At 39.2% G+C, this 27461-nt stretch overlaps 1 protein-coding gene across 1 annotated transcript in view; it reads right to left on the bottom strand.

Moving 5' to 3' along the window:
* The window catches only part of Rorb (RAR related orphan receptor B), a 175577-nt gene extending 148467 nt beyond the window's left edge, over positions 1-27110 (bottom strand). The window contains exon 1 of the mRNA XM_051146232.1: positions 26684-27110. Within this exon, the coding sequence (XP_051002189.1) occupies positions 26684-26690 (7 nt within the window). The 5' untranslated portion in view covers positions 26691-27110. The remainder of the gene's footprint in view (positions 1-26683) is intronic.
* Positions 27111-27461: the final 351 nt, after the last annotated feature.

The following is a 27461-nucleotide window of genomic DNA, read 5'->3' on the forward strand; positions in this document are numbered from 1 at the left end:
ATAGAGAAGAGACTGACTACAGAGATAGCTTGAGCAAACAACAGGGTAAATATTTAAACATTATATCCTTCGACAAATTAGTTGAACCTTTCCATGCACGTGTTTAAAGCAACACCTCATCTTATAAGAGGGAATAAAAAGGTCAGGAGAAATAAAGTTAATTAGCTTTTCATAAGAAGTCAAGACCTTCTGAGTTCCTTCAAGATCTCTTAGGATTCGCTATTGAGATAAAAATGACAAGGCTGTAGTATCCATCTTGAACAGCAATGTTTTGGGTTGTTTCATTGTCCATTGCATCATGCCACGTCTCTCTACAGGAACACCATCTTTATTCTGGTGTTTTTCCATTGTCCCCCATCACCCACTACCCAAGGTAGACTAAAGTCCATTGCCTAGGGTCTCACACTGTATTGACATTATTGTTTGGTCTTTAAAAATTTTTTTAAATATAGTTTATTCAGATTGCATCCTGATTGTTATTCTCTCACCTGTATCTTTCTTTCCCACCTTCCCTCCTTCTACCACCCTTTTCCCCTCTGACAGAAAGGGTCCTCCTCCCTCGCCATATGACCATAACCTATCAGTTCTCATCCAGGCAGCCTGTTTTTCCTTCCTCTGTGTGCCTGTTGGCTCTCTCCACTAAGGGGAAGTGATCAAATCAGGGGCACCAGAGTTCATCTCAGAGCCAGTCCCTGCTTCCCCTACAACCTTGAGAATGAGCTGTCCATTGGCTATATCTGTATAAGGGGTCTAGGTTCAATGTATGCATTGTCCTTGGTTGGTGAAACAGTTTGTGCAGGACCCCCTGGATCCAGATCTGCCAACCTTGATGGTTTCCTTGAAGGACTCCTGAACCCTCAGGGTCCTTCCTTCCCATCATTCTTCCGTACCACTCTCAGTGCCCTGCCTAGAGTCCAGCAGGCAGTCCCAGCATCTGTCCTGATTCTACACTGGGTGGAGTCTCTCAGAGGACATCTATGTTGTTGTGACTTTTGTGTATGAAAGGATCTTTATACCACTTCCTCAGAATTGGCAAAGGTTGTGGAACAAAGTAGTTTCTAAAAGGTGCATGTCTAATATTATAAATGAAACATAGCCAACAACGCTATGCATGCTTTCTGGTCTACAAATTTAAACTTACATTATAGAGCAGCACTGAATTATCTTCGAGGTTATTTCATAGCTTATGAATTAAAGACTAATAGTAAACCCAAATAGCTTCAGTTGTGTAATTGAGTCACCAAAATAGCCCACGTTTAGTATTGATTCCGAACGAACATTCAACAGTAAACAAAAGATGGATCATCCTGATAGGTTGGCCATCTCCAGTGCGTGGCCTTACAGGCACATGTACATGGGGAGCAAAAATTAGACACAATGAGTTATACAACAAAGGAAATTAAAGTTAGAATAAGGTCAGTGTAGACCTAGCATATGGGAAGGAGTAGGAGTAAATATGAGCAAAATACATTGCATAAACATACAAAATTCTAAAAGAACTAATAAAATGTCATATTCACATATACACACTTTAAAAAAAGATTAATGGGTTTTTTTTTTAAAACACAGAATTGACAACAATTTGGATTAACAGTTTCCAGAATGAAGTGTCTAGCTGGAAAGTTGTTGTAGAAAGCCCCACAGGCTATTTATCATTACCACCAACACCACAATCATTATTTTGCTAACATTCTTATGGTGAAGCCTTAAGGAGGTCAACAGTTTTAGTTTGAAAACTCTGGGTGGAGTTTTCAAGTTGTGAGATGTACATGTGTGAAGATTAAGTATAAACACACCTATAAGTCAAATCCATAGCCTGTGATAAAGATTTCCTCTGTGAGTCCAACCCAGTGCAACCCAGGCATCTCTTCCTTAACCAGGTGACAGTTTTGATAAGCTTTCGCCTACGGTCAGGTCATTGATAGGCAAGAGTGAGAATGAGAAAAATAAAAAAAGTTGGAGGACATGAGTGAGACAGCTTCAAAATAAGTCAGGATATATTAAAAGACCAGTGAGATAAAATAAGTGAAAGAAAAACCACAAAGACGGAAGAGATAGGAGACGTTTAACCAAAGAAGAGAGAAAATTAACTCAGAAACAATGGAAATTAAAGTGTGTAAATTTAGCTTCCATTTTCAAAAACCATGAGCCCATGGGGGATGTTTCTCATTCAAGCCATGACAATACTCGTGGTATCAGGATGTCCCTTAGGTAGTGGTAGGGATAAACTGGTGAAGAAGTAGCTGGAGACAATCTGAGATTAGGATCAAGCTGCATAGTCTGATTCTCTTGGTTTGCCTGTCTCGTCAACTCAGCACTTTTCCCGGATGGTAGGACAAACAAGTTTTTGGAAGATTCCCGTGGTACATTCAGATGCATTTTGAAAACTGTAGCATCTCTATAGAGATTTGTCCATTGTTTAACTTTGTATTTGTGAGGAAGATTGTCTTCTGTTCTCAGGTTAGCAATGGAAAACTCAGCTTTGTTTGTTTTGTTTTGTTTTTGGTAGGACATTGCTAGGTTGGAAAGAATTGGAGCTAGGAGCTGGAGAGGGCACTCACATGCACTTTATGTTTGCTTCATTTTTCAGTTTTCTCAGTGAAGGTCGGTGATGCTACTGTTCTCACAAATGCTTCCTTCCCTTTTGTACCTTGTTACAGTTTTGAGTGTGTTCTTGGATATTTTGGGAGGGGGTGTTGCATTTTTAAAATCTGAATTTAATTTTCCTCTGCAGAGTAAACCACGGCTCCGTGATTTACCCAGCAAAAGGTCATGGGCTAATCCATCCGGATTTTGATGGAAGAGAGAGAACACTTAGGTTAATTATAGAATGAGCTTGCATGATCTATCACCCCTAGATCTGTTGTGGAAAGTTCTCAAGAGATTCAATATTCATGTGGTTCTTTTTCTGAAGGGTACCATTGTTGTTACAGCTGGGTTTCAAAATATGAGTCATCTTGGGCTTATGATTAGGCCCCTAGGAGAAGCATTAGTCTGGATAAATCATCATCTCAGAATCAAAGCAAGAGTTTCAGCTTAGGTTTGGTGAGTAATGCACAGGTACACTAAGTTGTAGTTCTGGCAGGATTGGAAGTGCTCCGTGAATCTTTCTAGCAGGTACGGCAGGCCAGCTAGCATCCTGTTGTCTAGTAAACTAAATATAGGCTTTACTACATGAAGCTCCTTGGCTCAGCTTAACACCTCAAGCTATTTATCCAAATCACAAAATTTTACCAATTGCTTTTGTGTCTTGCAAGACCTGTAGTTACAGATCGTAAGTAGGTTAGGGTTTCAAATGCTTTAAGGTAAGCGATAATGTTTCAGCTTGTTATCAGGCAAGATGCATGATCAACAGAACCGCAATCAGACTCTCAAGTATGCAGGAGGCAACCCAGGACAGTAATGAGACTAGCAGATTAGGTGCCGGGGAGCTGCTGTAGGCCAGCTTGTACAGTGCAAACATACAGGATTTCTGTCTTTCACATGATATTACAACCAGTGAAGTGTCTGTTAAATTTGACCCATGTTGCCCCATGAATTAGGTTTCATTCTCCTATTGGGCAAATAAGAAAATTGAGATTCATTAAGGTAGGGACCCCAGCACAGTACGCCCAGGATGTATTTAGGGACAGAAAAACATCTGATTTCAAAGCTCCATATTTTTACCTTGTCTTTCTTCTCCCTTTTCTTTTTAAAAATGTCAGTCTTCTACTACAGTGCTAACACTCACTTACAAAAGCAATTTGGGCTTTTTTCACTAACAACTTTGCATGTTGTGTGAATAATGGTTTATTAGACTTCAAGCCAGGCATGAGGAAGAATAAGGAGGCCTGGGCTTTGGTCTTGCCTCTCCCATTATCTGCTGGGCTATCACTTTTTAAAGACACAGCATTGAAGGAAATGTCTTTCTTCATTGTCTGTGTAATCCCTAATTGCAAGGATTTTTTTTCTTGCCTCCTTAAGTCTCAGTTTCTTCCCAATAGCTGTTAGAAAAAAAAAATGGCCTTTCACTCTTCCAGAAAAATACATAGTGAAGGTTGTACCTGCTTCTCGGAGATATTTTAATTGACCTGCAGTGACAAAGGATGCAGTGACATTCTTGGAAATTGCTGCGAAATGTGAAATATATATACACATATATGAATGAAAGATGAACAAGACCAAAGGGTGTGTACACTGCTGTGTTTTCCATTTGCATCTATGTAACTTACCTATTTCTGGGCATCCTTAAGAGGACACATATAAGAAAAGTGAAAACAAATTTCTTCTGAAATGTTTTCTAACCTTCAGAGCATCAAAAATCAACGAAGTCTCAGAGAACACAGGCTTCTGGTACTGAACCGGTCTGCTCGTGAGTGGGCTGGCAGGCAGAGCTCTGCTTCCCGCTACCAGGAAAGTCCAAGTCAGCATATACTTAGAAAATTTCTTTCAAAGGAGTTACAGAAGCAGTCCGCAAGTATCAATATTCCCCGTACAAACTCCTATCTTTGCTTTGTTCACTTGCTCTTGTGCCGTCTCTCTCTTTTTGATTTTCCTATAAAAGCTAAATTAGATCTCAAGGGTTCTGCACCACTGAGCAAGGATCTCCTCTTGTCCATTGTGATGGGAGTAAATGCACTCAGGAGGGAGATGTACTTGAAGGAGAGGCTAAAGTGTCTCCCTTCATTGAATTCCCCTGTCTCCTGCACAGGCTACCCACCCTGACTTCTGTCTCCAAATACCTCCAGCAGGCGCATGCGTACACCACACTCCAGACAGCGCTCAGCAAAATCTTCCAGCGGGCAAAGCTATTTGTCTTTAACCAGCACAACCTTTCTATGCCTGTCCTATCTTAGCTCTGTCAAAAGGGGAGGGAAAGAATCATTCAAGTCTTTCTTTTCTTTTCTTCTTTTTTATTTTGAAATTAAACTTTAGTTTTTTTCAGAGTAATGTGACTTAGAAGTGAATAGTGGTTAAAAGACCACACAAAAGAGAGATATCAGACAGACAAGGAAAAGGGCAGACAGACAGAAGAGGGCTGGTGATAGCTGGCTATGGTTAGATCTTCTCCATTTTAGAGATGAGGTCATCACAGACCCTGGTCAGCTCATCATTTTCTTTGGTCTTCTGCTCCACAGTCTTCTCCAGGGAGTGGATCTGCACCTGTGCCTTCCTCAGGCTTGCCTGGAAAGCCAGTGCCTCTGCTTGGGCCTTGCTGCGTACCTGGGCGATCTCCTCATTCGCCAGCTTGAGCTTTTCTTCTGCATAGGTCTTCAGCACCTGGTACCTCTGGCCTTCCTTTGCTGTCTTTGCTATGTATTCCTCAACACACTTCTTTATGAGGCCGTACAGGATGCTAAATTCAATGTGGCATATGCCTCAAGAGTAAGGTGCAGCCCTAACTTCTCTGTAGTTTTAAAAAATACAGATGTAGTGTAAGGTCCCACACCATGGGAACTTAAAGTAATTCTAAGAAGGCAGAAAATATTTTTCCGAACTCACCTAATAGATTCTAGAATTGGGACCAATACTCTAGTCTAGGATTTAGGAATCCTACAGTGCTAAGACTGTAGATGCCTGTTTGGATTTGGATTTGGATGGTCTTTAAAAGCCTCTGTCCTCCAACCAAAACAACTTTAAACCAATCCCTGTAACAACGCAATGACTATATTATCTTTAGGGCTGGAGAGCTGGCTCAGTAGTTGAGAGCACCTGACAGGTTGATCTTGCAGAGGACCTGGGTTCAATTCCCAACACTCACATGACAGCTCACAACTGTAATTACAGTTTAAGGGGGTTCTGGCCTTTGCAGGCACAAGGCGTGCGAGTGGGAGCAAATGTGCATACAGGCAAATCACTCATACGAAAGAAAAAAATTAAAAGCATCTTTAGGGTGGGGTGATTCTATAGATGACATCTGAAAGAGAGCCTGGGGAAAAATTCGTCCCACATTTTCTTTGAAATGAGGAGATGGGGCCCTGGATATATTAGCCACAGCTAGAAAAGTGCTGACTCATATAAATTTTACAGTTCTTTCCAAAGTCTCCAGGAGACTGTTAGTGTCGTGGGCTCTGCCTGCATGTGAGTGTGAGCAACATTGTCTCAGGACAATTTGTCGGGGCTAGGGTTAGTGGCTAGTTATCGCCTGGGAGTTGTCTGAATGTAAAATAAATAGGTAGGCATACTTTTCAGTGATGTCTAATGCTCACTCTCTGTCTCTCTGTCTGTGTCTCTGTCTCTCTCTGTGTCTCTCTGTCTGTCTGTCTGTTTCTCTCTCTCTCTCTCTCTCTCTCTCTCTCTCTCTCTCTCTCTCTCTCTCTCTCTCTCTCTCTCTCTCTCTCTCTCTCTCTTTTGGTTTCCCTTACAGGTGAGGAGGAGGTAGCCCTCAGTGCTACACACCTCCTGGATGAAAATGAACCAGAGCATGGCTTATCTGCAGCCTGAGTAGAATTTGGGCTGTGTTCCCCTGGAAGGGCCACTAAAGAAGAGACCCATGGAGGGCATGAACTGGAAACACTCTGATAGGTGAGTGCTGTGGACAGCTCAGCTGTGAAGAGTCAAACCTTGCTGCCCAAGGGCTGATGGGTGTGATCTTGAACAGGTTTTTGTAGGTTCTCCTCAACTGCAAAATGGATTAAATTTTTACTAATTTTGGGGCTTTTTTCTCATAATTAACTGAGAGAATGCATTTTACATACCACAGCATGTTTCCTACAGTAATTCTTCATTTAAAGTTAGTTATCATGAGGAAAACAAAACAAAACGAAACAAAAGCTTGGTAAAGTCCCAAAGGAACTTGGACCTTATAATTTTTTTTATTTTATAGTACACATTTATAAGATTTTAAGCGCATTTAACTTGGAGAGGCAGTTTGAATAAAACAACAACAAAAAAACCCCCTCTGCTTTTTTCTTTTAGAATTGAACACTTCAAGGTAAAATAATGCTCCTGGGGCAATTTTCCACTGCTTTTCAGGAAAATGGTCTATTAAGTTTTTAAATTAAAAACGTCCATTAACTATTTCTTACTCGGAATAAACAGAAGCTCATCAAAGGCCATTCAAATGTTATGATTTTTATCTATATAAAACTTTTCTTTCCTAAATCGGGTCAGCTGGAGAAGGAAGGTTTTGTGGCTTTACAAGGTGTTAACACCAGCGCCACTCAGGACACCCTTTGCCTACTCACTGGTTCCATTTGTTCATAATTACACAACAAGGTTGGGCTGAGGGCAACATGTATATATGCAACATAAGCTACACAATTTAGCCATTGGCTGAGGCTGGGATAGAGTGTATACTTAGCATGAGAATACTTTGGGTTTAGCCCCCAAGAGCTACATTAAAAACAAAAGAAAGAAAGGAAGGAAGGAAGGAAGGAAGAAGGAAAGAAAGAATGAAAAAAGAAAGAAGGACAAAAAGAAAAAAATTCTGTGTATTTTAGGAATAAATGAAGTGAGTATTTGAAGTTTTGGTTAAAAAAATTGAATATTTTGCAAGTGTATATTTGAGGAGTAGCACTCGATGAAATTTTGAATTTTTCTAGTCACAGTCTTACTTTTTAGTAGGAACAAAACTAAAAACTTTCTTTCTTAGAAAAGAGAAGACTTTTTCTAGAATCTTGGAGGCTTCTCCAAAGACTTTACGTAAAAATATTTTTATATATTAGATACTATGCCTCCATGTGAAAACTGATAAGATCTTTCTGAAAATGCTCCCTAGAAAGCTAGATCAAACAAGTCTTCTTCAGCCAGGCCTAACGTTCATTGAGGTGCAATGTGGACGAGCTACAGTGTACCTGTCAATGTTGCATCTAAAATTTTTTCAGGCATATAGTTAAAAAACGTAAATAAGCATGAGAACGAACCTTCAGTTGTGTGTTGAGCTCTTCTATGTGCTAGGAAAGATGCTTGGTAGAAGATAGGGTTTGCGGGGCTTAATGTCTCAGCCTGCAGACAATGTACTGACCAAGACTGTATGGTTCTTACGAAAATCCGTGAGGCTTAAAAACTTCATAGTTTGTCTTTTACACATGGACAGAGGCATAAATTTCCTTTCAAATCAAAAGTTTAGACATTAAATTAATCTCCAACAATCTAAACGTGTCCCAACATGCACAAAAATACCTTCCCATTTTGTCCTTTTGGTGCCTTGAAGTAATTCTCTGTATGCAGCTCTCTATTTCCTCCTGAGACCTACCCAGGGAAACTTGGGCAGCTTGGAGAATACTTCTCAACTGAGAAACTTTAGTTTGTGACTTAAGGCTGAGTTTTCTCATGAGTGTACAGAGGTATAACAGGACTGTACATTTGGTATACAACAAATACAAACAGGAAAGCAATAGTAAGCTCCCTAGCAAGGTATACTTATTATGTCCTACCTCTGTACCAAATATTATTTGCAAGTGATTTATCCTTAACAATGACTCTAAATACAAGTATTATTTATGTATACTTGAAGCTCAGAAAACTGACAGAAGAGTGGAGGATTAGAATTCAGACTACCTCATTCAATGCTGAGATTTTTGTTGGTCTCCTAAGAGGTAAGTATGACATCTCACTGAAAATAAGTATTGTTTTTATTGAGAAATGGTTGAACAAGACTGACTATCAAGTGCTTCCAAAATGACTTTCTCCCTAACCATAGCAGCATCTACGTATTTTCTGTGCTCCTCTAGCCTTTAAAGTTTACAGGTGTTGTTTTGCGGTGCCATATTGTGTTGTACTCTGAGATAATGATTCGTATCTGTCATTTTGAAACCTGGGGGATTCATTTATCAAGAAAAGCACTTGGCAAAGGATAAGAATAAAGTCACGAGAGCTAGGGGACCTGAACTCCAGGCTTCCACTTACTTGATGTATGACTTGGGACCAGAGCCCCAATTTTTCATTGTCTCAACTTCTTCACCTATTGGATAGACCAACAACAGATACTTTTCTTTTTATATCACCCACTTGCTACAATGGTTAAATCAGTTTTCATTTTTTTAGGAGTTCTATCAGAACCCTGCAGGTAAGATGTGTTATACAGTATTTGCATACAAAGTAATTTTCTTCAGTGGACCTCTAACAATGATCTAAAATATTCTAAATCTGCCACATATTTGATAATTGTTTTGTTAATTGACTGATTTTTTTTTTTTTTTAGTTTTCACGCACCATAATTACTGTGAAATTTCAGTTGCCTATTATAGATAAGTATGGATTTAGTCTTGGCGTGGTCCAAATGATGCAAAATATAATCAAGGAATATGTGAAACATTATTCCTGAGTTATCATTGATTCTTTACTATGGGGAGAGTATATAAATAATGCCGGAGGACTTTTTCCCACTGCTTGTGGCCAACAGAGCACTTTCTAATGTCTAAGCTATATTAAATTTGTGATTCTTTTCTTAGTTTCAATCATTCATTGTATTTCATAATATTTTAATACCTTCTTAAGGTTTACATTTTTGTACCCATTGAATATTTATTGATTCCGGAGACAAGAGAAACAAATTTAGACATATATTCTGTCTTTAGGGCTTTAACAGGTAAGTGTTGGGGCCAGCAAATAATTGCCCGTCTAAATCTAGCCCACATTATTTCTGCAAATAATGCTTTATTGGAACACAGCCACAATAAGTATGTTGTTACACTTGGTCTGTGGCCACTTTGCAAAGTTCACTGTGTACAGTGATGACAGCCTCAAAGGCTGCATAGATCCCTGAGCCTAAAATATTTATGAACGGGACTTACAGAACATTCAGGGTGGTCTAGAGGAATACATTGGCTCCAACCCTTTGAGTGTGGCAATTCTTCTATCTCTTGGCTCACAATTCTTTTTTTTTTTTTAATATTTTATTAATTTATTCACATTACATCTAACTTGATAGCCCATCACTTGTATCCTCCTGTTCCTCCCTCCCTCCCACTTTTCTCCTACTTCCCTCCCCTATGTCTATAACTGAGGGGGACCTCCACCCCCTGTATATGCTCATAGGGTATCAAGTTTCTTTTTGGAGGGCTGCTATCCTTCCTCTGAGTGCTACCAGGCCTCTCCATCAAGGGGACGTGGTCAAAAATGGGGCACCAGATTTTGTGTGAAAGTCAGTCCCCACTCTCCACTCAATGGTGGCGAATGTCCTGTCCATCGGCTAGATCTGGGGAGGGGTTCAAAGTTTACTGCACATATTGTCCTTGCATGGTGTCATAGTTTGAGCAGGATCCATGGGCCCAGATCTGCCCATCATAATGTTCTTGTATGTTTCTAGGACCCTCTGGATCCTTCTATTTCCCCATTCTTCCATGCTTCTCTCACCTAAAGTCCTAATAGGATGTCCTCTCTTCTGACCCACTTTCCTGGTAAGTGAAGACTTTCATGGGACATGCCCCTTCGGCTAGTGTCCAGATATAAGATAGTATATACCATATGACTCTTTCTGCCTCTGGGTGAACTCACTCATTATGATCATTTCTAGTTCAATCCATTTGTCCACAAATTTTGGGAATTTCTTGTTTTTAATAGCTGAGTAGTATTCCATAGTGTAAATGTACAACAATTTCTTTATCCATTCTTCTACTGAGGAACACTTAGGTTGTTTCCATGTTCTGGCTATTATGAATAAGGCCGCTATGAACATGGTTGAACATATGTCCCTGTTATGTGGTGGAGCATTTTCTGGGTATATTACAAGGAGTGGAATAGCTGGGTCTTGAGGAAGCCCTATTCCCATTTTTCTGAGAAAGCACCAGATAAATTTCCAAAGTGGTTGTACCAGTTTGCATTCCCACCAGCAATGAAGGAGTGTTCCTTTTTGTCCACATCCTCACCAGCATGTGGTGTCACTTGAACTGGCTCACAATTCTAAGGTCCGAGTTTATAACTTCTACAGGGAGCAGCTCTTTAACATATGTGAGTACAAATAAACAGTTGCTTATTGCCCAAAGACTGATATGATTGTTCCTGGTTAAGAAAAGCTCCTTGTGAAAAGGCAGTCACTCCAATGGTGAAATAATTGCCCAGGTATTACACTAATGAATTAGAATACTGGGTTGGCCACAACTGGGGAAAATATGGCAGATGACTATAGGACAGGAGTCACAGGCCCTAGGGCATTCTGTTTCATGCTGGGGTGACTATAGAAGCAAACTTTATGGCTACCATACTACTAGCTCAAAGAGTATAGTTTCTAAGGAATTTTAGGTTTTATATTTTAAAGTAAAATTGATGAATTATTCTTTCAGCATGCCAATGAAATCAAGATTTTACAATATTTTGATGTCTATATCATAGATTTCAGGAGAAAGCACATGATATCTACTTTTCTTCTGGAATTCATACTTTCATACCACATATGTATTTATGCCAAAACTTTCATGTTAGCATTCTTTTTATTTAGTCACTAGGTTGTAATTTATTGTAATAAAAATGTGTATTAATTTAGCATTTTTCCCACTGGGAATACTAATTTTCTGATAGTTTCTTCAGGATTGAAATTATATAATTATTGTTATCATTAAATACAACTGTTAAAATGAAAAAATCTGTAATAAATTTCACATTATTAAATGCAAAATTATATTAAAGGAAATTAATATTTTAGGTGAGATAGCACCTTGTTGTGGAAGGTTTGGGTTATATGTAAACTTGTTTTTGTTTTAATCCCAGGTGTGGGGTATAGGAGCGGCTCCAGTTTTTCCACAGCTGATAACTGTGCTGTGAGAGGGAGGGTGATCTGTGTCAGCTGGGAACTACCTAGTGCAGGGGGCGTGGCCTTTGTCAGAGAGAATAAATGTGAGACCCAGAAATGGACTGGGATCTCTGAGAAAGAGAAGTTGAAGATATCCTGAAATGAGGATTGGGCTTGTCCGAAGGAAGCTGATGACCCTAAATGACATGAAGAAGCTAAGGAAAACTATGCTCCCATTCCCTACTAGCCTTCTTCTCTCCTACCTGGTGTTGGGGTATTGGAAGGGGTTGTGGTGGAGAAGGGAGAAAGAGATATAAGAAACCAAAATAAAATAGTGTTAAAAAGTAACACCTACAGGACCTTACGCCTCAATTTATTTCTGGTACTTATTTGGCTCTTAATACTAAAGTATGGTGCTGTCTATCATCAACTCTTTGTGAAGTTTTTCTTCTTTTGAGAAATATACATGCTAAAAACCCAATTTATATAAATATATAGAAGAAAGTGTAGCTAATTTAGCTATAGAAATTGAAATCATATACTCGTATCTTCAAACTCCTTCTAAATAGATGGTTCAACTCACAAAGCATTCTGTCACCAAAAACTATTTTGAGTGGTCTATAACTGACAGTATTAGTAGCTTCTTTTCAATTTTGTGGGAAGCCAAGAAATGGAAGCTGTCTGACTTGCAAAATAATGTCTTGTTCATTTGTTAAAAACATTCATTATATCAGCACCAGAAACATGATTTGAATGACCTGTCCTGCTAACGGGCTTCTCATTTTGAAATTCTTAGAATGAGTGGAGTTCTGTCTTTCTTTGTGGTGGCAATCAGGTTATTGTTCAGGGACAGGGGAGAAGAAAAGTCACAGCTTTTCCAGGAACCAGGATGTGGGAAGTCACACTGCTCAGAGACTCTCCCATACTTCTGGGCAGATTGTCCAGTGTCAGGACTGGCCACGTGTGGGGCAGGATGAGTCTTCACTGTACACTGTGTGGTGATGTTTACAGTTATTCCTGGCCTCTACCTGTGAGATGCACAGAACTCTACCTGAACTGTAACAACCAAAATCACCTTTAGACGTTACCACATATTTCTTGGGGGTGGGGCAAAACCTACACCCGTTTCCCAATATATTTCTCTGGCCACGAAATTGCACCCTACTTTAAACCACAGTCTTAGAGTTGTTACTATTTATGTATGATAACTACCTTGGGAGGTGAAAATCATTGAATTTGGCCTTAAATACTAAATACCAATGAGCTTCGAAACATCCTAAGGGAGAGCCGAGATTTCTCTTCTACCTCAGAGCACAGGTCCATTTAAAACAATTTCGCAGTGTAGGAATTGTTTAATTTTCTATCTTCCTATACTGTGACACCCAAGCCTGTCAATGTTGGTTGGCATTTGAACACTTCTGGCATTACAAAGCCTGCCCTTTTTGGGGGGTGGGATAACATAGGGAGCTCAACAGACCTAAGAGCAGGAAAGCGAACTATAGGAGTACCTTGCTCTTTGCACCTGCATTTGAAGTGATATGTTTTCAAAATTAATATGAACCTTCAGAGATATGAAGAGGGGTGCTAATTTATGCCCAACAGGAGCTTAACAGGGGAGAACTCTGCTCTGTTCCATGATTGAGAAAGTTCTAGTGTGCCTTCTCCCTCTTCTTCATCTCCTTCCACTGCTCCTCACACTCCACCTAGTTTCACTACTTTGTATGGTAGCATTTGCTTTTCAAGAAGAAAACACTCTCTTTAGAAGTCGGGCAGGACTCTGCATGCACTTCGGCATGTAGTGTAGTGCTTAGTGTGTAACTCTTTACTAGTTACAGTTAGCTGATAATGCTCACATATGAATGAGAGAGTTAATTTCTTCAAGAACCCATTAGTGCCTTCATTCTTAATCCTATCAACATACTGGGTACGCTAGGCTAACAGTTAAGCTAAAATACTTTCAATCATAGAAAGAGTACTGCCTTGTTACTGTCCCAGAGTGTTTACTTTGTTTACTGTAAAATGACCCATATTGAGTATGTATGCAAAATTTGAAGGCACATAAAAAATAAAGAAAAAAATTAATAAAAATCTTAATATCCAGATGTGGCTTTTACTATTGTATTTTTAGGCATCTTATGTAAGTTGGGTACTAACTATTATATCTAAACTTTTGCACTGTAGTTTTTCTTATTGGTGTTTAGGCTTAGTCTGATCAATGAGATTTTTTTTTTTCCTGCCACTTTAACCCAGTTTCTAAAGCATGTTATTAGCTATACGTATTTAGTTAGTGCCAGTGAGGTACATGGAATATATGACAAATACACGTGCACAGTGAATGCAAATAAATGAAGTCTGTGTTATAATGGCAGTGCATAAAAGTATTCCTTGAATCACTGCAAAGCACACAGTCAGGCTGGGGCCATGTCAAGTGAAGTAACTTTTCTGTTTATGTTAGTTTATTTTCCCTTGGAAAGATTCCAAAAAAGGGGGTGAATTAATTGACGGAGCAAAAAATTATGGTTTAAAAATATTAATAGCATTCTCACATCTGAGTGCTCATACACACAAACATTCAGATATGTATAAATTCACACCTTTTCACATACACAGGTGAATTATCAAAATTTCCACTTATAGGATTTGATAAAATACTGCGGGATATATATCAGCTTTGCTTAGTCGTCAGGACTTTTCAGAGCCAAGTTCTCCCATTTACCACATTGTAAGAGAAGGGCCAGAAGAAGAGACCAAGCCATCGGGACAGTGGACAGAGATCACTGGCAGAAAGCAGAGATGGGATAACATTGAACAAAAGGAAAAGAAGACAACGGTGTCATAAGGGTTGATGCTAGTGGTTGTACTCACGTGATTAAGCTACCGTCATAGCTCAGGGACACTGATTCCTCTTATTCTCAGTCCAGCACACCTATCCTGGACAGGTGAAAAGGTCACTTCTGTTGTTTATTTCTTTAATACTTGAATCTCAGTTCCTTTCCCAACTATTTGTTAACCATTTTCGTTATTTCTTAAAAAATGAGCCAAATGCTTACTTTTTTTTTTTTTTTAATTTGGAGCTACCTTGAAATGTAAGAGTTGAAGGCTTAAATTGTTTTATAACACATTCTGTTTACATTTGAGAGTTTTCTTTGGCTCTTCTCCTCTACACCTATTATTTTGCATACCTGTCTTACATAGCTCACAATATTCCTGAGTGGACTTGTCAAAATAGCATCAACATAAGGTGGCTTGGAGCTATAGAGCAAGAAACAAGCAACATATTATTATACTATTTTTTTCCTGCTGTTACATCTGTACAGGCATAAGGCTGCATCTGTCAGCTCCTCTCAGCTTTACACACTTAGTTCCTTTTAAAAATGTTTCCAGAACTTTCCTTAATAGCAGCTGCAGTACAGTGACAGAATTAACGATTTTGAGGAAGAGTGCCACTCTTTCTGAAACAGTGCTATTTCAGAGGGTATTTTAATAAAACAAAAGAAAGAGGATCACCTGAGATAAGTAAACAGTCTCTCTTAACCTGATACTATTAAACAAAGTAGAAAGCAAATATGAGGTGAAAATGAGCCTGTATGTGCAGTTTTCTTTTGAATAGTATCTGTGGGCAAATTAGGATGACTATGGGAGTCAGCATCATTACATAATATGATCAATTACTGTCCTGAAGAATAAATAACAGGGTAGTGCTAGCATTTTACACCATTCTTTGTACAGTTCAGTTTACAGTGAGGAGGCTTGGAAAATCAATAGCAGGAGCCTAACAATCATGCCTTTAAAGAAACGTAAATGGACTTAATTTGAAACCGTAAAAATTAATTGCATAAATGATAGCTTCATGTGAGGTGCATTCTGTTTCAGCCAAAATGCAAAACAAATTAAATTGCTGTGGTGTTAAGGAGTGAAACTCTGCATTTCTTTAGAATTAATGTCAAATATAATTGGTTTTCCCCTTAATATTGCTGGGCACAATTAGATATGGCACCTTCCCAATGGTGCCAAAACTCTTTCCTTAAAAGACACATTATATAAAGAAGCATAAAAGGACAGGAAGAGGCCTTGGGTGTCAATATTATTCAACCAGGCAAGAGAAATTCAGCTCAGGTGGGTAAATGGAGGTATGCCAGATTCTTCAGCTCATTTCTTTGTTTGAAATATTTATGCTTAAGAAGAAACCACCATCTTCCTGACAGGCATTAAAAACGGACAATTGACAAGGTTGGGGACAAATAAGCACATTTATCTCAGGCTGAAAGAGAGTTGAGAACAACGTCATAACCAGAAGAACAGTTTCTGAGAGTTTTCCCCAAGTTCGCTTCCTTACAGTCAATATAGATTCTCAATGGGAGAACAAAATACACTACTTCACTAAAAGCTTAAAATTGATATAAAGGGAGACATATTTGAGTTTATGAAATTATATGTATTTGAAGACTCTAATGGAATAATTCTCAAAATAAAAATACTATTTACACTTTGGATTCATTATATTTTGGCTAGTCAGTGCCCAGTCAGAACCTGAAGATGTTTTTAATACTTAGTTTAATTTTTCCCCGTATTGGCAAATAACATTGTGATTATTCAGGGAGTAAAAATTGTGGAGAACTATATTTTCCTAAGGGTACACTGTAATTGAACAGACAGTTTTATTATGTGATTCTTCATCATGTGATCAAAACATTGGCCAGAGTTTTAATGAAAACTTCATCTCCTCTCTTTCCCCCTTCCTCCTTTTCCCCCCTCTTCTTCCTCTTCCTCCTTCTTTCTTCTTCTTCTTCTTTTCTTTTTGAGACAGTGACCTGTTGGGCTCAGCCTCTTACACTTTCTGAGTGCTCTGCAATTTGATTTACAATGTGGAGGTACCACATAGAGCTTTGTCATGTGTTTTATTTTTCTTTGTAGTCATTGTATCATAAGAAAAATGTTTGTTCCTGACTTTAAACCAACACTCAAGCGAGTTGTATTAGACAACTGTAAAAATCATTAAAGAGAAAGTGGATACAACAGTTTTTTGGAAATAAACTCAGAATCAATTTATTTATTTATGAAACATGTTCTAAAACTAGCAACACATTCTGATTTTAACATCAGAGGAATTAATTAGTCTCTAGTAATTAGTAAATAAATTGAACAAAACCATGATGGATATTCACATTATTAGTATTCTTACTATTTGCATTTCTGAATTGTCCTTGGCATAGTTTGTTCCAAAAGTCCCATTTCTTTGGTATTGGACAATCTTTTTAACAGTGTAAATATATATGAAAGAATAAACATGGTAAGAGTTAATCTTATTTCAAAATATAGTCAGTTTTGAAAGGGAGAGAATGTAATATATTATACTGTATGTTTTCAATTTAATTTTAGAGTAAACTAATTAAGAAATATATTGAGATCCTAAATCCTCTAAGTAACATATTTAAAATATTTTGTTTTGTAGGATGAAAATTATTTCCAGGAAGCACCATACCTTAAAGATATGACATGTTTTCCTCAGCAAATGTTCCTCTGTTCTACCAGACTGTATGGCATTTGCTCATATTTAACAACTGTGGGAATTTGGACTCAGGTTTCTTCTTTTCTTTAAAAGTGTTTAATTCCTCTGCATGTGCCAGGCGCAACGTATGTACAAGTTAACATAAAATGTTCTATGTAATAATTTTGACATTTGATTCAACAACGATAATAATAGCAAATCATTGATTAGGAAGTCAACATGTCTAAGTGTTTTTCAACTTGTGTTATTGTTTGCTTCTGAAATCTAGAAGCCAACAGCTGCTGAGTGAGAACATGATTTGAGTACTTATTCTGTCTTAAACTATAGAATAAAAATAGGATATATCTAATATTGCATTTCATGCTAATGAAATACTATCAAACTATATGAAGTACTCTTGTAAGTCATTCGTTAGACATATTCCGTTTAACACTCCAAGAAACTCTTTTCAAGTAACTAGTTTCACCATGCTGCTTAGGCAAATAAAAATAACACAGTGGTCTGACGCTATGAGCATTAATTACAGAGAACAACACACTCTGATCCTATTTAATAAGATTGCCTTATAAGCAGTCATTTTAATGAAAAGATCAGAATATTGGTTTAATGCTATTAATTAGTTGAAAGTACTATGCATATTTTCTTACAGGTTAAACACAAACAAACAATAACAGCTTAAATAAATTCGTTGTTTTTCTGAGAGTTACTCACATTTATCACACAGACGAGGACATTGGCTAAAAATTACTTCAAGTATCAGCATGTGCCAATTGCCATTAACCATAAGAAGAGAGAAACAAGAGTAAGTATCCAGAAAAGCAGCTGTCTTATTGAATGACTGTTTGGTCAAATCTACTAGAAAAATAGAATGATTTTCAACCTTTCCATCCTTTTAGAGAAGCCCCAAGAAACAGATTCAGGGTTTTAAACTAGAATTCTTCTAGTATTAAGAAACAAACAGACCAAGGACCACTCATAGCCCTCATATGGCTGGATGGTGTTAGGACAGAAGACCACGTTTCCTTAAGTCTAATAAATTCCAGTTAACAGACAGCATCAAACTGAATACTACTTCTCAGTGCTACAAAGTATGACTGCAACGTTGCTTCCCACACAGAAATTTGGAAACAATATTTTTGCTAATTCAAAGGGTTATGGCCAACAGTGGGGACAATTTGCCTGCTTGGCAGCTTTCAAATGGTGACATTTACCGGGGTGAGTTCTCTGCAGCCTGACCTGCTTTTCAGCTTCATGGGCTTAGAAACTCGATCTCACCAGGGTTTCAGGGTGGACTAAATATTGGGAGGAGGACTCACAATTACTCCACTAAAGCTCACAGAGCTAATGTGTAAGATAAGAATGGAATACTGTCATTTCAAAATGAGGAGCCTTGACTGTGAAGACGACCGTGGGGGGCCTTCAGCTACTGCCTACAAAACTCTCCTATGGACGTGGATTTTTTTCTTGGTATCTGGTAATCTAAGATACTCCCTAGAGTGGTATCACTACTTTCAGATAATAGCTTCAACATTAAAGAAAATGAAATTCAATATATTCAGCTATTTTCCTTATTTGGAAAAAAAGAATTTTATTTATAAAAGCAGGTAGTATATGTGTCGTGTATTGCTGTAGTTTCACTTATCTTTTTCTCTGTGGTACTGCAAAAATAGTAACATGCACACACATATGTATGTAACAATAATAATCAAAGAAAAAGAGACGTTCAATTTGGGAATGGGGATAACTTGTAGGAACATGGGAGGGACTGGAAAGAGGAAAGGGAAGGGTGGGAGGGATGTGATTCTCTTTTATTTAAAAATGCACAAAAATTTAAAACAAAGAACAACGAAAATATTATAATTGTGCTCATACTGACATTTTGTTCCAGGTACTTTTTCTTATAACTAAGAAATACTTTAGGTTTTCTTTTTTCACTCCTTACTTGAGATATTTGAAAACAATACTACTGCTTGTTCTACATAAGATTGTGCTATTTTCTCAGTATTTCTTTCAGTATTTTTATAGGCCTCATTCATATCAACAAATTAACCCAAAGTGGGAGTACTCATCTTTCCAGGCCATTATAAGTGCCTCTTCACCTTTGAGACCTGAACACCACGGTGATTCTTTACTTTATTTATTTATTTATTTATTTATTATTTTATTTTGCTTCTGTTCTCCCTACAGTAAGACCTTGAAAATGAGAATGGGCCACTGTATAGACCTGAGCGGTCTCAGGATCTAGTCCTGTAGCTTTTCTAGCATAGATGATCAGTAAGTAAATCCTGTGTGTGAAAGTCACATTCATACCTATTGGTATGAAGATGGATACAAAAATGACAGATTTGAACCTTTTTTCTCCTTAAAATCAATGTAGCAATGGATGCAACCTTGAGAAAATAATCTTCTTATACCTGAGAGTTTAATCTTAACTTGAGTTTCTAGAAGTGGGATGATCTGTAAATCTGATAGTTTTCAGAACAGGAGAGACTCAGGTTTATGAGTAAAGCAGAGACATGAATTTCCATTTGAAAACATATTTTAAAAATTTGGTTAGAAAAAATAATATAAGAGTCTATGTTTTGCCTCTAATTCTGAGAATATTGTTTATTATATATTTATCCCAGTATTAAATCACCGTATCTGTGCTTACAGCATAGTTTGAGCCGTCTAGTTAACCATGTAACAGTGTTTAAAAGAAGGGCGATTGATTTTATATACTTTACAAAATTAAAAAATATATAATTCAGATTTTACTTTTTTGAAATGTATAATGCAAATGGCATTTCCATGAGGTAAGTTCTGTATAACTGTTTTCTTGCTGCATGCCAGCTCCTCTGCCTGCTCCATGCGGCCGGATAGTTGGTTTACATGAGATTATTCAACAATGAGCAGGCTCCTCACCAAAAGCATCATTTAGTACAAAACCCGGCTAAATTGTTCTGTCTTTGCTAACATCAGTAGTTTCTCTGAATTAGAGAAATAAAATCCAAGACCACATAACATGATAACCAATCATACACAAATGACATCGAATAATGCACATTTTTAAAACGTAATTTACAAACTCAGCATACTTAGCTGACAATCACAATATTCTCTATGCAGAAATGGGCATGTCTAACTCAAAGCAAATTGCTTTTCCTCCTAAATTAGAGCACATTTATGAATAAGTTTCTAGCCCAGTTTTGGCAAAAGGTGATATCTTCATTTTGGCTTTTGTAAAAATGTGCCTATACCAAAAATATCATACGTTAATTTAAAATAAAATGTACTATGCAGTTGCTATTATTATGGAGCTACTATTTATTTTTAATACTTATAAAACAGCCAGTAACAGGAAGAAACTCTGTCATGATTATAAAATACTACACTTTCTAAGTTTTATTTTTAAATGTTTATTCTGCATAATATGTAGCCATGTGGTAAGTATATATTGAGTAATATTTTTATCTTCTCAGATAAGCTTTAATGAGATTTCAAGCATCATAGAGTCACTAAATTTGGTACCTGAAATATTGATGACCGTGTAGTAGCCGTATCTTAAAGTTTACCTGAGCAAGCTGAAACTTTCTGTAGTTTGAAGTAAAGTATAATTTTTGTGATGCTATGAACACAGGATTCCCTTTTACAAGAATCCACACACAATGCCATTTGTTAACTACATGTTATTATATTTAGCTAGATTCACCATAAATGCCGTTATAACACCTGTGGTTTCCCTCATTAAGAACTGAATTGGAGAGGTCAGGGGTTGAAAGGGCAGCATATGCGCCATGAAAGAACTAGTTAACATAGTCTATTATATTGGTGCACTGGTAAATCTCATTTCTATTCATCAGATGATTAGTTCAATCAATATTTATTCCTCTATGCTCCCTTTGTCTTATGCTACAAAGAAGACATCCTTCAAATTCATGGCAGAAGCCTTGTTATCTATGAATTTATTGCTTAATTTGAGAGGGAATATTTTATTTATTTGGCAATCCTCAGTTCTTTGATTTCCTTTCCCTCTAATTATCATTAGGTAGTATAATGGAGTTTTGTGTAGATTATTTATAAATAGATGCTATTAACAGTTCCTTTTTATGCGGCTCAAGTGCCACATGTATTCACATCTCCCTTCTGAATGCTTTGGGAAGTCGTTCTGTTTCTGTAAATATGTCTGAGTTTGAAATCTGGTTGTGAAAGCAAAGATAAGAATGATTTTCACCCTCGACTACTCGTTCTTTTTGTCTGAGTGGGTGGTTACAGACACATGCACATCATTGCACATCAGCGTGTATCAACAGACGCCTCCAAAGACTGCTATCATCTGATAGGGATTCTGTTAAGTCAGAGATTCTATTCAAAGTCAGATTAAATATTTGCAAGAAGCTATAATTGGAAGATGATTGCAAAATTACAGGAATAATACTTTTTATGTAGAGTGTTCTTTTTGTAAAAGGCCATAATTCATTACATCATTAAAGACTTATTTCATTAGTCAGTTTAATTTTTACCCATTAGATTAGAATGGCTAGAGTAGAACAGCATCTAGGAAAAGAAGACATTTAATTTTGAGCACAATTTCTTCTCTAATATCTACTTTTATGTGTTTTAACACAGAGTAATATTTCATTAGCATTAACCAACTTAATACCAATATAATTAAAACTATTACTTTTTGTATTTATGAAGTAATCTTAAGGACGGCTCAACATTAAGGATCTATTTATATCCGTAGAATGATAAATATTCTTTCAGTTACTTTTGCACTCACAATATGCAAACTTGTGTACCTTTAATATGGTTTTAATTGGACAGAATTTGGAGCCTTCAGTTCGGTGCTATTATTTTTAATTTTCATATGCTTGACTGTGTGTCACAGATTTTTTCCAACACACAGTGACACTTATGTCACTGTGCATAATTTAAACTAATACTTTATAAAATTTTAGAATCCCAGCAGCCTTGAGCATACAATTTTGAAACTGGATTACTTAGAGTAAATTTAAAGTATTTATTTATCGAAAGCTGCAATATTCATCTTAAATTAGAGACCGTTTAATAATGTAAGTAAGTTAATTATTGTGCCGTGGGTCACATTTGCATTTCTAAGAACTAATACAGTAAAATATATAAAAACTTTACAGGCTGTCTTATCTTCTGGAAGCGTGAACACAAGCTTATCAAACAAGAAGTCAAATCCTCAAACATTTATTTGTCATTTTATGTAGGAAATCTACCTGCATTAAGTACTGTCATATGTTAGGCTTAGAAAAACAAATATTATTTACAAGCTTTGGATACCAGAAAGACAAACTCCAAATTTTCTATAATTTCTTGATGCCTTGATACCTTTTTTGTTAAAAAATTATGCTGTGTGAATTGGAAACACTTAAGTTTAAAGCATAATTTGTGCAAATACACTTATGAGTAGTTTTTGAGGCTTTTAATAATTTGGTCTTTTACACAGTACCAAGACAAATAAATATTAACATTAATTTTTTAAAATTTATTTTTTAACATTAATATTTATGTTTGGTTAAGAGCACACCATGATGAGTTATATACATTAAACTACTGCATAAAACCACTTTGACAGAGATAAAAGGAACTGCCTTAAAGGAGTGTCCAATGATAGGAAGTTATTATCATTTACGGAAAATGTAAGAACTTGCAAGTCTTATGTCAAATCAGACAAAGGAGTTATAATTTTATGACACTTGTTTAAGAAACCTGAGACTTAATATTTCCATCTTTACATTTACTGATTTTCTTTGGAAAATACAAAATCTACAGTGGACTCCTGCCTAACCCTCAGCTCCAAAATGTCCAACACTTCTGTTTCCCAATAGTTAATGATTCACCATTGGCTGTTGAGGGAGGAGCAAGGTGGGTGGGGATACTTGTGACTAACTATTTAGGGAAATATTTTTATTATATAATTTTCCACAGTAGTTGAGACACAGCTTTAAGATTTTTCTTTAAGCTGCTGAATGATTGATTTTCTTACTAGAAAGACAGTTCATTGGTGATTTCCGAGTGGGCAGAAATTAACGGAGTGCTGGCAGAGATATCTTTTCAGCAAGGTTTCATTTTTGTCTACTTGTGGAAGGTGGAATATTGGTTAGAAATATTTAACTTAAGTCAATTAATTGGAGCTTGTAGAGAAAATTCGGAGCAACAGCTTAATTTAAGGGGGAAAAAAATAAAACTAAGAATATTCAGACCTTAATACTTTCAAAGGTGGCTGCATCTCAGAGAGCAAGCTGATTCTTTTTTAAAATAAAGTTTATCCGGCAACAGAATTTACCACTTATAAATGATAGAGTCTAGAGGGTTAAAAAGAAAACAAGCCAGGACCCCTTCTTGTTCACAGCAAGAATCAAACCAGAGTCAAAGCCTTGCAAGCTGCAGTCACCTACGGATCACAGTGGCAACAGAGCTTCTGTTTGGGAAAGAGGGATTTTATGCAGAGGCAGGAGAGAAGAGCCACCATTTATATGTCCTTTGTGATAAACAACTGATGAACTACACTCAACAGGGAGCCCAGAAAAACCACACCAGGTGCCTCACTCCTTCCCTCCCTAAGGCTCCCCTTTTCCAGCAGTTTCCATTCAAGAAGCAAGAGGAGAAGTGCCCCTAGAAGTCCTATAGCACACTCCCCACACCAGACAAAAGGTGAAAAGTTTTGTGGGCCACCAAGCTGCAACTTCCTCTACCTTATGGGGACAGGAGGCCATGGCTGAAACTTGGGCTAGCTTCAGGGCAGAGTATTGGGATCTTTAAAACCCCAGTTATCCCAGAGCTATACCAGGACACCCCAGTTAGTTACCCCAGAGCTGCCTCAGAAGCAGAGAAGTCTCTCAAACACCTCAAACAGAGGTAAAACTGAGTGGCATAGTCTGACCTGGGGGTAGGTTGCTGGATTGGCCCAAGGGGAGACAGCCCAATCCTAGACGCAATTTGTGTCTGGTAAATTGACCCAACTCAGGACAGCTGCCATTGCCAGAAGCGAACCTTGGAGCCAAAGCTCTGACAGAACCTGTGTGTGTGTGTGTGGGGGGGGGGGTGTGTGAGGGTAGCACATGGTAGATAGAGTAGATGGTATGCTCACAGGCAAAGGGCAAAGCCAAGTTTAATGTCAGCTCCTCCCCCAGCAGAGTCTGTTCCAATACTGCCTGTTTAACAGCCACGCACAAGGGAAAGATGATTTGATTCTTCCCCCCTCCTTCACCTCTTAACTGATGCTCAAGTTCAAGTATTTAGAAGACTTCTGGATAGCCTGGATCTCCTCTCATTCTATACCCACCTCCCAGTGGGAATACTGGGCACTGAGCCTCTAACAGCCTTCTTATTTCATCTTTAATGACCAGTAGCTGAGAGTGGGATGGGACAAGACATGGACTGCAGGGAATGCAATTGGTACAGCAAGGTCAGGCGAGGAGAGGCAAAAGGGCTAGAGATCCCTGACCTTTTCTATACAGGAGTTTCTTCCAAGCTGTCCCAGGAGAGTCATCTTGGGTTAGACTAGTGAAGTGTCCTGGGTCCTCTGTTGAGCCTAGTCCTCTGAGACAAAGGTGTGGGTTCACACTGGGTACCTAGATATCTAGCATACACACCCGGGACTAGCCCCTGCATTAAATCCTTCAAGGGGGCTGTGAAACCACAGGATCAGCGAGATGAAGGTGAAAGCGCTGGGAAGCTGCACACTGCTTGGCTAGGCAGCTTAAGAGGTATGCATCTCTGCTCCAGGATTTAGTGCAGGGGACCAACTGCTCGGTGGCACGTGGTTTCTGACCCTCAGGTAGCTTGAAACTCACCGTGGGGGAGGGGTACAGTTGGGAGGGGAGAAAAAGCCGAACTGCAAACTGGCTGGCGAACTGGCTGGTGGCTTTCAGATGGAAGGGAAGGAAACCGAAAGCAAAGTGTGTGAGGTGGGGCAGAAAAAGATAAACAAAAACCCAGTTTCTCATTAAGTAAAGGTGTTCTCCACCCCCCCTCCCCGCCAAATCCTGTAATACAGTTTCTGGAAATAATCTGGATAGTGGACCATGTGACCATCCCGTGATTGGGACAATCAGCTGTTGTCACTGCGCACAAGCACACAGAGATCCTAACTTCCAGAGAGCAGGTCAGTGAAGACACTCACCAAGACAGCTTTGTCCTTTATCTAGAGTCCTAGTCCCATGGGTGATGGACAGCTTTTTCCCACCCCTCTTTGTCCTGCCTTGTCCTACTCAGTTCATGGTCTAAGCTTGTGGCCCTGGCATCTATGTGCCTTTAAGGTCAACCAGGCCTGGGGCTCCTCGCTGATGGCCAGGGTGAGGGCCATGCTCAGTCTTCCCTAAGGGGAGTAGGGACAGTGCTTGGGAGCAGGCAGCCCGGTGGGTGGGCCCTATTCTAAATGTATCCTGCTCAAAGCACTTTAGTCCAGGATGCAAGAAGGTCCGAAGTTGACTGCCGCCCCCCCCCCTTTTTTTTGGAGGGACTTGTGAATCTAAAGAAAAGTCATTAGAAGAACGCAATGCATCAAAGAAGAGGCACTTGGATGTAGGAGCTGGGCGTCCAGACACACGGAGATGTCCAAGGCAGGAGGGCATCCAGTGACCTCTTTAAGCAAAGAGGGAAATTGTGTCCTACTGTAAAGTGCGAGAGGGGTCTGAGAAAACTTGTGTCATAGAGATCTCCAAATTGACTCTTCACGCTTCCTGAAGCCAGCTAGCTGCTCCAGTAGTCTGGAGTCTCAGAGTCAGAGCTGAGGACTCCCCTCTGTCTTCCCAGCCAGCCACTTTGCAACAGTGAGATTGCACGCCCAAGGAGAGTAGTGGTGCTGACTAGAACGAGGACTTAGCACTAGCTCTCAGTTTGGTCCTCACCTCACAAAATAGCCTGAGCTCCTGTTTTCTCCAATGTGAGTTGTATGGCCTTTAGTCTCCAGAACTTTCTCCTAGCAACTTTTTTTTTCTTTCTGGAGGGGGGCGGGGAATGACCCTGGTCAGAGTATAGCGGAACTGGGAACAGGGTACCAGGGGACGATCCAGGAATAGGCATCTGCGTCCAGGAGCACCGGGCATTTACTGTTTCTGGGAAGAGACGCGCCTACGGACTGGGATGCTCCTGCGTCTGGCAGCCTGGCCCAGTATAATCTCCCTTGCGCCAGCAGGCTCTCCTTTGGCTAGCAACCACAGAGTGACACGGGCTTCCAACTGCCACTACCGAAAGTCGTTCGCTCCCTGCTCTCTTCTATCTCGCTTCCCATAGTGCACCCAAGAGTGACGCGCAAGAAAGATTCAGAACTGTTCCCATGTCCAAAAAGCGCCCTCCCGTGTCCTGCCTAAGTCCCCGAAAGCCTTCCACACCTTCTCACAACTTTCCAAAGCCAGACCATTTGCACTCCTACCTGTGAACCGAACTCGGGAAGCTGTGCTTAGCCAGTCTCTCTTCCCTTGGGCCGTGTACTCTCCCCTCCCCCCAGCTCCCGATCTGGCACCAGTTGTCCAGTCTCCAGGACCCTGGGAGTCCGCGGGCTGGCTTACCTCGCATGGTGTGGCCGCTGTCCTGCTCCGCGTAGTCATGAAGCTCCCAGCCCGAACCCCAGAGAACCCAAAAATCCCGCTCAGCACGAGGGAAGAAGGCAGCCGGCAAAGAGCTGCTCCGCCGAGAGAAGCATCCCTTTAGGCAGACGTCGTGGCCACAGGGTGACGGTGGCCGCCGCTGCTACGCTAACAGTTTTGATGCTGTTGCTGATGACTGTTTTTGATGGCTGTTTGTTTGTTTTCAGGCAGAGTGGAAAAAATGTCCTAGCTGATTGGTGCCTGGGTTTTGTTTTGTTTTTGTTTGTTTGTTGTTTGTTTGTTTCTTTTTTCTTTCTCTCCAGTGTGATTGCTTTTTAAAAAAATGCCACCGCCTCGGGATCGGAGATTTCTTTTGTGATCACTTAGACTGAGGAGGAGGAGAAGGAGGAGAAGGGCAGCGGCAGCAGGAGGAGGAGTTGTTGGTGGTTTTGTTAGTTACAAAGAAGAGGGAGAATGATGAAGGGGGGGAAAAAGGGAACAGAAAAGAAAGAAAGGCGGCGTGGATGGCAGAGCATGTGCGTTTTCACATGACATCTGTGCCTGTTAGCGGATCCACAATGTGAATTTTCACTCTTCGGTTGCAGAGAGGAAGGGAGCGAGAGAGAAAGAGGAGAGAGGTGGAGAGAGCGAGCGCAGAAGAGGCTTTTACGCGAGGGCGGGTTTGGCCGGACTTCCTGGCCCCGCCTCCTGTCAGCACCATGTCCAATCAGCGCCCCGCAGCGAGTGGAGAGGGAAGAGG

This window comes from Acomys russatus, chromosome 5 (genome assembly GCF_903995435.1).
Source record: "Acomys russatus chromosome 5, mAcoRus1.1, whole genome shotgun sequence".
NCBI classification, from domain to species: Eukaryota; Metazoa; Chordata; class Mammalia; order Rodentia; family Muridae; genus Acomys; species Acomys russatus.